This window comes from Lolium perenne, chromosome 5, assembly GCF_019359855.2.
Source record: "Lolium perenne isolate Kyuss_39 chromosome 5, Kyuss_2.0, whole genome shotgun sequence".
Lineage (NCBI taxonomy): Eukaryota > Viridiplantae > Streptophyta > Magnoliopsida > Poales > Poaceae > Lolium > Lolium perenne.
In genome coordinates, this window is record NC_067248.2 from 81,330,468 (window position 1) to 81,344,672 (window position 14,205).

Sequence of the window (14,205 nt, forward strand, 5' to 3'; positions counted from 1 at the left end):
TTTGACCCTAAAACCCTGGTATCGGCACCTCCCAACCATGGGATCACCATGATTTTGAAAACCAACCTAGAGACACCAAGCCAAAATGGGTGGGGCACACCACCATGCACAAGTGTGCCAAATATTGGGCCCATCCAAGGTGGTTGGATATGTTTTAGGCCAAGGTAGACCCATTTTGACCCTAAAACCACAGTATCGGCACCTCCCAACCATGGGATCACCATGATTGTGAAAACCAAACTAGAAACACCAAGCCAAAATGGGTGGGGCACACCACCATGCACAAGTGTGCCAAATATTGGCCCCACCCAAGGTGGTTTGCTATTTTTTATGCCATGGTAGACCCATTTTGACCCTAAAACCACAGTATCGGCACCTCCCAACCATGGGATCACCATGCATGTAAAAACCAACCTGGAAAGACCAAGCCAAAAAGGGTGGGGCACACCACCATGCACAAGTGTGCCAAATATTGGGCCCATCCAAGGTGGTTTTCTATTTTTAGGCCAACGTAGAACCATTTTTACCCGAAAACCACAGTATCGGCACCTCCCAACCATGGGATCACCATGATTGTGAAAACCAACCTAGAGACACCAAGCCAAAATGGGTGGGGCACACCACCATGCACAAGTGTGCCAAATATTGGGCCCATCCAAGGTGGTTGGATATGTTTTAGGCCAAGGTAGACCCATTTTGACCCTACAACCACAGTATCGGCACCTCCCAACCATGGGATCACCCTGAATGTGAAAACCAAACTAGAAACACCAAGCCAAAAAGTGTGGGGCACACCACCATGCACAAGTGTGCCAAATATTGGGCCCACCCAAGGTGGTTTGCTATTTTTAGGCCAAGGTAGACCCATTTTGACCCTAAAACCCTGGTATCGGCACCTCCCAACCATGGGATCACCATGATTGTGAAAACCAACCTAGAGACACCAAGCCAAAAAGTGTGGGGCACACCACCATGCACAAGTGTGCCAAATATTGGGCCCATCCAAGGTGGTTGGATATGTTTTAGGCCAAGGTAGACCCATTTTGACCCTAAAACCCTGGTATCGGCACCTCCCAACCATGGGATCACCATGATTGTGAAAACCAAACTAGAAACACCAAGCCAAAATGGGTGGGGCACACCACCATGCACAAGTGTGCCAAATATTGGCCCCACCCAAGGTGGTTTGCTATTTTTTATGCCATGGTAGACCCATTTTGACCCTAAAACCCTGGTATCGGCACCTCCCAACCATGGGATCACCATGCATGTAAAAACCAACCTGGAAAGACCAAGCCAAAAAGGGTGGGGCACACCACCATGCACAAGTGTGCCAAATATTGGGCCCATCCAAGGTGGTTGGCTATTTTTTAGGCCAAGGTAGACCCATTTTGACCCTAAAACCCTGGTATCGGCACCTCCCAACCATGGGATCACCATGATTGTGAAAACCAACCTAGAGACACCAAGCCAAAATGGGTGGGGCACACCACCATGCACAAGTGTGCCAAATATTGGGCCCATCCAAGGTGGTTGGATATGTTTTAGGCCAAGGTAGACCCATTTTGACCCTACAACCCTGGTATCGGCACCTCCCAACCATGGGATCACCCTGAATGTGAAAACCAAACTAGAAACACCAAGCCAAAAAGTGTGGGGCACACCACCATGCACAAGTGTGCCAAATATTGGGCCCACCCAAGGTGGTTTGCTATTTTTAGGCCAAGGTAGACCCATTTTGACCCTAAAACCCTGGTATCGGCACCTCCCAACCATGGGATCACCATGATTGTGAAAACCAACCTAGAGACACCAAGCCAAAAAGTGTGGGGCACACCACCATGCACAAGTGTGCCAAATATTGGGCCCATCCAAGGTGGTTGGATATGTTTTAGGCCAAGGTAGACCCATTTTGACCCTAAAACCCTGGTATCGGCACCTCCCAACCATGGGATCACCATGATTGTGAAAACCAAACTAGAAACACCAAGCCAAAATGGGTGGGGCACACCACCATGCACAAGTGTGCCAAATATTGGCCCCACCCAAGGTGGTTTGCTATTTTTTATGCCATGGTAGACCCATTTTGACCCTAAAACCCTGGTATCGGCACCTCCCAACCATGGGATCACCATGCATGTAAAAACCAACCTGGAAAGACCAAGCCAAAAAGGGTGGGGCACACCACCATGCACAAGTGTGCCAAATATTGGGCCCATCCAAGGTGGTTGGATATGTTTTAGGCCATGGTAGACCCATTTTGACCCTAAAACCCTGTTATCGGCACCTCCCAACCATGGGATCACCATGATTGTGAAAACCAACCTGGAAAGACCAAGCCAAAAAGGGTGGGGCACACCACCATGCACAAGTGTGCCAAATATTGGGCCCATCCAAGGTGGTTGGATATGTTTTAGGCCATGGTAGACCCATTTTGACCCTAAAACCCTGTTATCGGCACCTCCCAACCATGGGATCACCATGATTGTGAAAACCAACCTGGAAAGACCAAGCCAAAAAGTGTGGGGCACACCACCATGCACAAGTGTGCCAAATATTGGGCCCATCCAAGGTGGTTGGATATGTTTTAGGCCAAGGTAGACCAATTTTGACCCTAAAACCCTAGTATCGGCACCTCCCAACCATGGGATCACCATGCATGTAAAAACCAACCTGGAAAGACCAAGCCAAAAAGGGTGGGGCACACCACCATGCACAAGTGTGCCAAATATTGGGCCCATCCAAGGTGGTTGGATATGTTTTAGGCCAAGGTAGACCAATTTTGACCCTAAAACCCTAGTATCGGCACCTCCCAACCATGGGATCACCATGCATGTAAAAACCAACCTGTAAAGACCAAGCCAAAAAGGGTGGGGCACACCACCATGCACAAGTGTGCCAAATATTGGGCCCACCCAAGGTGGTTGGCTATTTTTTAGGCCAAGGTAGACCCATTTTGACCCTAAAACCCTGGTATCGGCACCTCCCAACCATGGGATCACCATGATTGTGAAAACCAACCTAGAGACACCAAGCCAAAAAGGGTGGGGCACACCACCATGCACAAGTGTGCCAAATATTGGCCCCACCCAAGGTGGTTTGCTATTTTTTATGCCATGGTAGACCCATTTTGACACTAAAACCCTAGTATCGGCACCTCCCAACCATGGGATCACCATGATTGTGAAAACCAACCTACAAACACCAAGCCAAAATGGGTGGGGCACACCACCATGCACAAGTGTGCCAAATATTGGCCCCACCCAAGGTGGTTTGCTATTTTTTATGCCATGGTAGACCCATTTTGACCCTAAAACCCTAGTATCGGCACCTCCCAACCATGGGATCACCATGCATGTGAAAACCAAACTAGAAACACCAAGCCAAATAGGGTGGGGCACACCACCATGCACAAGTGTGCCAAATATTGGGCCCACCCAAGGTGGTTTGCTATTTTTTATGCCATGGTAGACCCATTTTGACCCTAAAACCCTAGTATCGGCACCTCCCAACCATGGGATCACCATGCATGTGAAAACCAAACTAGAAACACCAAGCCAAATAGGGTGGGGCACACCACCATGCACAAGTGTGCCAAATATTGGGCCCACCCAAGGTGGTTTGCTATTTTTTATGCCATGGTAGACCCATTTTGACCCTAAAACCCTAGTATCGCCACCTCCCAACCATGGAGCATCCATTAGTAATTCAAAAATATTCAAACTGAAAAAAAAACGTCACATTCCATGTTTTCTTGTGTTACATACAATGTGATAAAAATTTGAGGTGATTTGGAGGAGGCCGAAAAATCACTATACTTTCAAGTATATATTTTGATAAAGGACAATTCTAAAACAAATTAATCAAAACATACAAGGTTGGGTTGATCTGCCAACCTTCAATGCATCTTTTGTACATTTTCTGTATATGAACTTTTTACAAATTCGATTTTTCAAATTCACATATGAAATATCAGATACAAATAACATATGAAATTGCTACTCTGTTTTATTCTCATGACATTGGTGGTTGCTATTCTCATCACATAGCGGCTTGCTATTCATTCATGTAACTTATCTACTACTCAATATTACTGAATACATTATGACAGAGATCAAATTGGTACATAACTCAATATTACTGAACTATCAAATTTTCAAACGAGCAAAATTTTAGAATTACCATTTCCTTGCAAACAAGATAATATTTATGGACTACCATTTTTCCAACAGAACATGGATGGTAGATAAAAAGGCTGACAATACTTTGTAGCCATCCATAACTTCACTTATCTTATAACGAAGTGAAGAACCAGCAAAAGCAAACACAGTGTGCTACATACCATCTAGCACACCTTTGCATAAAGGTGCATACATAGCTACCATAGCTAAAGTTCACATGCCTAGCAAGTCCTACATAGTTACCGCACCATAACAGAAGGTGCACACATAAACTAGAAGTTCTTAATAACATACATTACTTAACATCATCATATGTACTGATGATGTACTTCTTCACAAACTTTTTCAGGCATTCAGTCAATCCTGACCATAGTACTCCAGTACTTTCCTCAGGGCAGCATGGTTCGCCTTGTCGCGGAGATCCTTCGGGTGCACATCCTTCACATGGCCAACAAGTCCTTCACGCAGACCATCCCTAGGAACCTGCTTGGAGGGATGGAACTTGCAGTAGTACCTCCCATCAGGTTTCATGTAAGCACTGATTCCCTCAGCCCAGATCTTCTCCTCCACCTTCTTCTCATATGACAGCACATTGTACTTGCTGACTTCATTATCAGATGAAGCATCTGAGTTGTACTGCAAAACAACAATGTCACAATCATATGTCACAACTATTGTACAGCAATGAGTTCAATAAACTTGTCAACCATGCACAATCAATATTGAGAATGCTATCTTACCGACACGGCGTCCCCGGACTCGACCTCGGAGGAAATGTAGGAGTGGCCAGAGTCCTCCGAGTCATCAAAGTCCTCAAACTTCCTCTTGAGGACAGAGGAGGTCTCACCAAGCTGATGGAATATATACAGATTATTATGTCAATCTAAATTGCAATCATAGCAGCATAACACATATACTACAAATCCTTATTGCAATCATTACAATAACAGGCCAGTAGTTAACATTATATTTCTCCTACTATGTTAAGGTGAAACATAGATCTGTCAACCTATCATTAATACTGATCTTAATATCATAAAGTAAACATAGTCATAACAGCAAAACACATATACTACAAATCATTATTGCAATCATTACAATAGTAGCCCTGTCACATTATATGTATCCTTCTATGTTAAGGTGAGACATAATTATGTCAACCTATCATTAATACTGACCTTAATATCATAGAGTAAACATAGATAATATTATATTTCACCTTAACATAATATTGCTCTTATTATTAAATTTCATAGAGTAAACAGATTCATCATTCTATTGCAATCATTACTACATTGTAGAGAGCACATTCAAAATAACAACAGTAAGTTCAAAACATGACAACTATATCTTACTATACAAAGCATGTTAAATATTACTACATAAAGCTTGTTTTGTACAGGTGGAATTAATAGATTTCAACACAATCTGAAAAAGGAAATATCTTATGGACATGTGGAAAATGCCCCTGGAGCATCAATACCATAAATATTGTCAAGTAAAATAGGCACCTGAGCACCAGAAGATGTTAGGATGAAAAGCAATTGCTAGACATTACCAATGGGTGGCTATCTAAAAGGCAAAGTTACTGCAAACACATGTTGGCAAATGGAAATGAAATAATTAGCAGTTGCAGCATTGTTGTTCTGTTGAGACGATTATGAATCAGAATCAAAAAAATAAACTTAATGTTCATGCGGCTGACCATCATTTAAACATCCATTTCAAAGGTTCCAACACATAATATTTGCAGCAAATTTATCCATGTAAAATGAAATAAAATCCGTCACAAACCCTAGGCCAATCTAGTACTACCTCCAACCGAAATTACTGCCTAGGTCTGCGCCAACCTTATCCGAAAAGAGATACTACATCCATCTGTTCCATTCAAATCGAACCCTAATAATAACGAACCCTAGGGTTCATCGCCTTCTTTTTTTCATCTAACCAGTGCCACAGAAGGGGATAGAAGATGGAGAATCGAGCGAGCGAGATATACCACAGTGTCGTCCGCCGGCACCACGTTCAGATCTGGCACGCTTCCGCCGCCAAATCCTTGCTCCTCCTGGTCCACCGCCGCCGCCACCATGCCGCCCGACGCGGCCGCACCACGACGGCTCCCTCCACCCGGTACCACATCTGCCTCCGCCACGCCGGTGTTCTTGACCAAGGCAGCGGCGGACGCCCGCGCAGTCGAGCTGCTACCCTCCATCGGCCTCCGATTCGATGGAAATGCGCGGAGAAGAAGGGATTACAGAAGAGAACTGGCAGTGGAGAGGGAGTGGAGAAGACGAAGTGGCCGAGGGAGAGGGTTTTCTCCGTTCCTGATTTGGGGGGAAATGGTGGGGCGAGGGAGGCGGAGCAGCCGACGAAGGTTTTATATGTCCCTTCCGCTTCGGTACACGCACGTGACTACGCCACGTACACGACGGTTCACAGAATACGTACAGCACAGTCGCGGGCCATACGGGCCTGTACCGGGCCTATACGTATCTGTCAGAAACGTGAAATTACAAAACTAACCCTCAATCCGAACAGGTATCGCGCGATCTCAACCGTTCATGTGTTTTGACGATTCCACTTTTCCTCTGGGGGGGAGCACCGGAGCAGAAGCGTTTCTTTTCTTCGCCGAACCAACAACGCCATATTCTACCGAATTCTAAGCGAGGAGACCGCCCCTGCTTCCTCCATGGTGCTGCCCCAGCCTTCTTCCCTATTGTGCCGGCCTCCGGCTGCACATCGCGCGCGGCCGCCGCATCCGCTGCTCTGGGTTTTTCCGTCGGGCAGCGCTAGGCATCGGAACCCGATGGATCGCTTCCCATCGGACCAGGCTGTGGCCACATGATCGAATAGATGATAGCCGTACGATGTTGAAGCTGTCCAGACTATGAACCAGTGCCGCGCGTGACTGCCTCCGTTAATCGAGCGCCAGATTGCATGGTTTCATAGAACGTGGGCCAGATTGCATGTTCTGTGGAACAGAATCAGGGGATCTCAGCTAATTGTGAATTAAAATTTATTTCCTACTAAATACTTCCAAAAATGATTCCAGATTTTTAGGCGACTAATTCATCTGATTCCTTATTTGGTTTCTTACGGAACAATTTTTATTTGGTTTCTTACGGAACAATTTTTATTTGGTTTCATTATTATTTGATGTTTTAAAGTAAATATATAAATTTTCTTAAACAGTAATGGAAGCGTGCTTCTAGTAATTCGTTTTGAACAAAATGAATTTGGATGCATTTTTCTTGATGACAGAAGCTTTCACCTTGATAGATGGAAGCATCATTTTCTTTATTCTCCATTCGTGTCCAATGGCGTCATGGCGACATGTTTTTGGACCAAGAAAGCACACATCTGAACAAATGGAAGCATCACCTTTGTGGCACTAGAGACATATTGTTTGCATCATGGGACATTCTTTCTGTGACCAATAGAAATATTTATTTATACATTGTAATATTTTGATCTACCAATACAACTTTTGATGCCACCAATTAAATTTCAGTCTCATGAAAATATTTGCTTCGCAAGAGAAATCTGTGGAAGCACACCATGAAGCACGAAGCAATGAAACAATTAATTTGATTTAAACAAAAAATTACAACTCTTGTAGTGACAAAATTAAACACTGTTACAACAACAAGTTTTTCACTTCTCCCATTGTTGACCGCTGTATAGGTTAACCCTGGACGATCTCCCATGCGCTCCAAGCTCCTCAATAAGTCATTTGTGTCCCAGCAGCGGCGTGCTAGTATAGCAACATCACTGACTATACAACTAGAATCAGGTTAGGCAGAATTATGAAGCATCAGCTAATAACACGAAGCACACCCTAGCAGTAAGAAATGTTGAAGCGCCAGTAAAAAAATTGTACGTCAAGCAAACACACATGGTTGAAGCACATACTCGTAGCCGTTGAAGCAAAATTATTGTACTATGAGAGCATCCCACAATGGAACTAGTTGAAGAAAAGATCAAGTAGGAAAACTTCGCCGGCGTAAAGCAACGATTTGATGCCATCAGAGCATATATAACTTGCACTAGCACTAGAGAAAATTTAGTTTTTCCAAATTGGCATGCTTCCAGACAAATTTTGGGTACTGAAATCTGTGATTTGAGTATATTGGAAGCAAAGTTAGAAATCAAGAAAGCTTATTCGACAAGAAGTGAAAGCATACTTATTTGAATTGGCAAATTTATTTCCTTGTGACAGAACATGTGTACATTAGAAGCACATGAGCACATTGGAGTGGAAAACGTAGAATTGCTCATTGGAAAGGACTAAACAGGGTTATCTCATGTGCTCTCAGTAGAAGCATACATCTTTAAAAAAAAATATAGAATGGTTGCCACCAAATTATCTGTATAATTTCCCAACTCGAAGCATGAATATAAATCTCATACAGCGAAACAAGCAACACATGGAAGCAGAAAAATTATAAGCGAATCTGCTAGTAAAATTGATTTCACATGGAAGCCTAATCAATCATTTAAGCAGCAAAACCAGAATCACATAAGCTCCACCATGAACATTAGTAGTCAGTATACAGAACACAAAAATCTAGCACATGCAAGATATGACCACATAGGTTATATGAATCAGTTGGTGAAATTGATTTCACAAATGCATGTATAAAGGAAAACATGGATTTTGTTTCAAAAAATGGAATCGTTTTAGCGCTATCTCAACATAACAATTCTTTAGTGGATATAACAAGGAAGCATGAAATGAGGGCTATCTCGACAGAACAATTCTTTAGTGGAAGCATAGAAAACTTGAAATCGGAAACTAAGCAATTCTTTACTATCAAAAAATGGGCGCATCATGTGTGATGAAATTGACAAGAAATTAGATGGATAAAACCTATGCCAATGGAGAAATCGAGGTGCTACCACACGTGTTGCCATCACTGCATATAAGGGTCCGTGTGCAAGCTGGAACTTAGTCTGCAGCAACCTGCCTGGAGTGTCCAGCCCTCGCTGGTGAACACCTGCGTCAGTAACGACACTGCAAAATGGTACTGGTGCTGACGGAGAGCAGTGGCACGCCCTGCTGGAGGAGGCGCATCAAAGAACGGCGGGGAAGCATGTTTGCCGTGGAAGCAGCCTCCGGCCTCGATGCTTCAGCCGGACTGTAGCCTGGTCAACCCGTCTAAGCCTTCGCCGCCGACCTAGGGCGCCGGACGGCGGCGCCCATGGATCCTCGAAGACGATTCCCCCTCGCAGAACTGCACGCTTGCCCGCACAGGTCGATGCAGGTGGAGGCGCGGCTATCCGTGTCCGATGGGAAGGCGCGACGGGGATAGGTGCGGCGCGGCGGAGCAAGATCACGTGCGCAGGGAGAGAACAATACCGGCGATGGCTGCGGTGATAGCAGATCGTATGGAGTTGGGGATTAGTTAGGAGGCGCATGGTTACCGGAGCAATTTTCTGGGAAATCGGTAGGGGAGGGCGGAATTAACGGACCAACTTTTTTTTTTTTGACGTTGGCTAGGAAGGTAAAAATAATGGCGATTTACACAAAAATAACCCAAAAGTGGAAGAAAAGCACAGACTGACCCTCCGGCGAAACTATTTCACCAATCTAACCCTTTTGTGTGGCGCCCCTCCCACGGGCGCCACACATGCCCATGTGGCTCCCCTCCTGCCGGCGCCACACACCCAGCCGACGTGGCGCCATCGACGCTGAGCTGGTGCGCCCATCCGACGTGGCAGCATGTGTGGCGCCGCTCCCAACGGCGCCACACATGCACTTGTAATCCCCCAAAACATACTGTGAGACAATTCCTCTGGGACTTAGCCGTTTTGCGAGGCTCGATGTGTGGCGCCGATGCCACGGGCGCCACACTACCATGTGTGGCGCCGATGCCACGGGCGCCACACATCCACTTAAGTGTGGCGCCCGCGCCCGCGCCCAGCCCGACCCTCTCTTTCTCTTCTTTCTCTCCTCTCTTTCTCTCCTCCAACCGCCGCCGCCGGCCGCCTCTCCGCCGCCCCCCACCAAATCCTCCACGGATTGGACAGATCTGGCCGGCCAAATCCATCCCCATACAATCCTCAAGGTATTCCCCTTCGTTCCCCTTCGATTCATCCAAGATTTGCTCCGGTTTAATTCGTTCCCCTTTGATTCATCCTAGATTGGAAATGTTGGTTGTGTTTGAACCATAGATTTGTATGCATGTGTGTTGAACCATAGATTTGAACCATAGATTTGTTGAAACCATAGATTGTATGCATGTGTTTGAACCATAGATGTTAAATTTTGTTAGATTGTATGCATTGTATCCAAAGATGTTTGGAATGGCTATGTATGTGTTGAAATGGGTATGTAAGTGTTGAATGTATGTATCCTAGATTTGTGGAGGAACCCTAGGCATCAAATTTCATGAATGTGTATTTGTAGGAATAACTCATATGGTGTTCTATCCCTAGATATGAATGTATATGTGTATGGAACCTTATGTATGTATGTGGTGAAAGACAAAATTGGAGCTTAGGAATGGTATGTCTTACGAAATTCATATGTGTGATGTATTTGGATATGAACTCTCGTGTATTTGGATATTCTCATGTATGTGTTGCTCATTTTTGTTAGTGGAATGACTCATAACATGGTTGTGTAAACATGTAGGATGGTGTGGCTTCTGGATGAAGAGTACGACAGGGAGCACCGGGCTGTTCATATGACGGAGAGGGAAACGGATCTTCACCCTTTGAAGATTCGTTACCATGGCACATCGGATATACCTTATGACGAGAGGTACACGGAGTTCATCCGGCCTACCGGTCTTATGCCGTTCATATCCCTTGTAAGCCGTGGGGGGCCACACATGAACCCCTCGGCACTCACCGCCCTTGTCGACCGGTGGAGGCCGGAGACTCACACCTTCCACTTGAGGGCCGGCGAGATGGCCCCTACTCTCCAGGATGTTTCCATGATCCTTGCACTACCTATTCAAGGCGAGCCACTGTGTATAAACACAGCTTCTGATGGGTGGCGCCAGCAGATGGAGGGGCTTATTGGCAGGGCTCCTCCGGCGCCAGAAAATCCAAAGCAGAGAGTTCCCGCCGGCGCGTCTTTCGAATGGATCAGGACTAACTTTGGAGAATGCCCGATACATGCCGACGAGGACACTCGGAGGACGTACGCCCGCGTGTACTTATGGTACATGATTTCCAGGACTCTCTTTCCTGACAGTGGGGGTAAGCTGGCCCATTGGTGTTGGCTGAAGGCGCTTACGGTGTTGGACGACCGGTGGAGTTGGGGAACAGCGGCACTTGCCTACCTCTACCGGCAGGTGATGATTTGTTCTATGTACTATTTTCCTATAGTAGTGCGCTACACAAAGTAGTAACCAAATATCTTATGTACGCAGTTGGACGAAGCTTGTCGCAGGACTGGGAGCAAAACTGGGAGCGGCGGTATTGGTGGATGCATGCTCCTACTTTCCGTATGGAGCTGGGACCGCCTATCAGTTGGGCGTCCCAGGGTACTCAAGGAGACGCCATGGCCTCATTTCCCTCACTTTCCTGATCGGGAGCCCACTTGGGCATACCTTTGGGACAATGTCTCGGAGATGACGAGCGATCCAATGGTCATGTACAGGCAGTACACTGCGGAGTTGGACACTCTTACCGCTGAGCAGGTAACCGATCACTGCGGAGTTGCAATCCTAGTTTTGATTGATTCTACTGGCATGTACTAAATAATTGTATGCTGCAGGTGGAATGGCAGCCATATGGTAGCTACTACCGTATTGGCGCGGGGATGGCTGACCTCAACCATAAGTGCACGGAGGAGGCGCGGTTCTGGCGTATGCGCTGCCCACTCATATGCATGTGGCTTGTTGAACACCACCAGCCGCAAAGAGTGATGAGACAGTTTGGGCTGTATCAGGAGTGCCCACCAATGTGGCAAGACACGGACAAGGCGCTTCACAGGTAAACTTCTGGAATCATGCGATGGAAGATTCTTGATAGAAGAGGTACAAACTAACTTGTTGATTCTGGCAGGCTTGATAGGCAGCGGCAGAGGAAGATCACAAATTGGCCAGTCCATCATAGCGGCCACATCGCAGCGTTCCAACACTGCTTGGAAGCGGCACGGAATGCTGGCCCTGAGCAGATTGTGCCTCATGACTTCACCGCTTTCAACAACTACCTCGAGTGGTTCCATCAGAACACGCGTATCGAGTTAGTGAAGCGCGCGTATCGTGAGGAGATCTTGGACGACCCCATCCAGTTCGATGAGGTTGGGCAAAGCCAGCACGACGCTTTTGCTCGCAGAGGAAGATCGACCGAGGAAAGAAGGTTGTCACTGAGGAGGATGACGAGCGGCCGCGGAGATCAGCTATGTCGAGGATGAGGAACGACGAGCCGTTCTCTTCAGATGAGGAGGAGGAGGAGGAGGAGGAGCGGGGAAGCGAGGAGGCGACGGGAGGAAGCGAGAGCGAGGAAGCGACGGGAGGAAGCGGCAGCAGGAGCAGCAGCAACAACAGCCAAGGCAGCGGACGAAGAGGATGGCCGTCCGGAAGCAGCCCACGAGGACGGCACGTCGAGGACGCTACTAGGATGTGCTACGTGTTGTTCTGAACTCTATATTCATAAGTATCGATTTGTGAACCCTATGTCATTTCGAACCATAGTCTGTAATGCTACTTGTTGTTTGAATCTACGTGGTACAATGTGACCTATGAAGTGTTATATGTGTATGTCATGAAATTGCTACTTGTTGTGTCCAATGTTGTACTCGTAACTGTTGGACTTTGGTAGGATTTTTCATGTTTTCAACACAAGTCCATGTGTGGCGCCCTTCACACTGGCGCCACAAGTGCTAGTGTGGCGCCCGTGGCGTCGGCGCCACACATGCCAACTTATATTACCTATTGGGACCAAAACATCCAGGGGCTCCGGACGATAAGTCCTTAGCCGTTTTCGCGAGCCTCTATGTGTGGCGCCCGTGGCATCGGCGCCACAGGTGGTAGTGCGGCGCCCGTGGAATCGGCGCCACACATCGAGCCTCGCAAAACGGCTAAGTCCCAGAGGGGGGATTACAAGTGCATGTGTGGCGCCGTTGGGAGCGGCGCCACACATGCTGCCACGTCGGATGGGCGCACCAGCTCAGCGTCGATGGCGCCACGTCGGCTGGGTGTGTGGCGCCGGCAGGAGGGGAGCCACATGGGCATGTGTGGCGCCCGTGGGAGGGGCGCCACACAAAAGGGTTAGATTGGTGAAATAGTTTCGCCGGAGGGTCAGTCCGTGCTTTTCTTCCACTTTTGGGTTATTTTTGTGTAAATCGCCAAAAATAATCTTGTACCGTAGGACGGAAACGAGATCCATGGCCTGCAATCGGTCCGATGGTTTGCTTCCCATCGGCCCCCGATATGTAGTATTTACCTTTTCCGTCTGCCCTGCTGCCTGCCCCTGTTTCTTTCGCATTGAAGAGGACGCACATGGCAATCATACCTACCTCCCCCAACCGAACTTTCGCTCAACGGCTCGGGGCTCTCAATCTCGCGCTGTAGCTGGTCGGGTCATTGAGGCTCACCTCCTGCGACAGAACGATCTCCCTGGCAGCTCGTCGAGGAGCAGCTCAGGGTGGTGGCTGCTGGGTCGGCCTCCTCCTGAAGGCGCGAGCTAGCTCTTGATGTTGCTCTCCTTCTTGCCGTGAGCCGCTGCAGGCGATTAACGAATCAGTAGTGGAATTAGCTAATCAATCGGTAGATCTGGGAAGTTTGATATCGTTACTACCATTTTTTTCTTGGAGCCTCACTCTCTCTTCATGTATGAGCGTCCAGATTCGTACATCGACGCGTATCTTCAAGCAATTTGGTACAAAGCATGCGAGCTGAAGCACCCATCGGGAGAGGCGGCAGGGAATTGGCGGAGCGTGAGCCGCATCAGCTGTCTCACCTGGCTCGCTTATACTTGAACTCAACTCGGCTGAACGGCGACCAAAGCAGGAGCTGCTGCTCAAAGAAAGAGACAGCTCGTGCCCGATCCCCAATTGATGAGCTCG

At 47.2% G+C, this 14,205-nt stretch overlaps 1 protein-coding gene across 1 annotated transcript; it reads left to right on the top strand.

Moving 5' to 3' along the window:
• Positions 1-11,281: 11,281 nt before the first annotated feature.
• LOC127303768 (serine/threonine-protein phosphatase 7 long form homolog) lies at positions 11,282-13,711 on the top strand. The gene is made up of 5 exons (XM_051334473.2): positions 11,282-11,485; positions 11,564-11,833; positions 11,911-12,128; positions 12,201-12,428; positions 13,633-13,711. Exons 1-5 carry the CDS (start codon positions 11,357-11,359, stop codon positions 13,709-13,711), a joined length of 924 nt encoding a protein of 307 aa, XP_051190433.2. The 5' UTR covers positions 11,282-11,356.
• Positions 13,712-14,205: the final 494 nt, after the last annotated feature.

Coding starts and splice junctions, on each gene's coding strand:
- LOC127303768 (XM_051334473.2), top strand. CDS start 11,357: ATGATTTCCAGGACTCTCTTTCCTGACAGTGGGGGTAAGCTGGCCCAT. Junction 12,129..12,200: donor ACGGACAAGGCGCTTCACAG/GTAAACTTCTGG, acceptor TGATTCTGGCAG/GCTTGATAGGCAGCGGCAGA. Junction 12,429..13,632: donor ATCTTGGACGACCCCATCCA/GTTCGATGAGGT, acceptor CGCATTGAAGAG/GACGCACATGGCAATCATAC.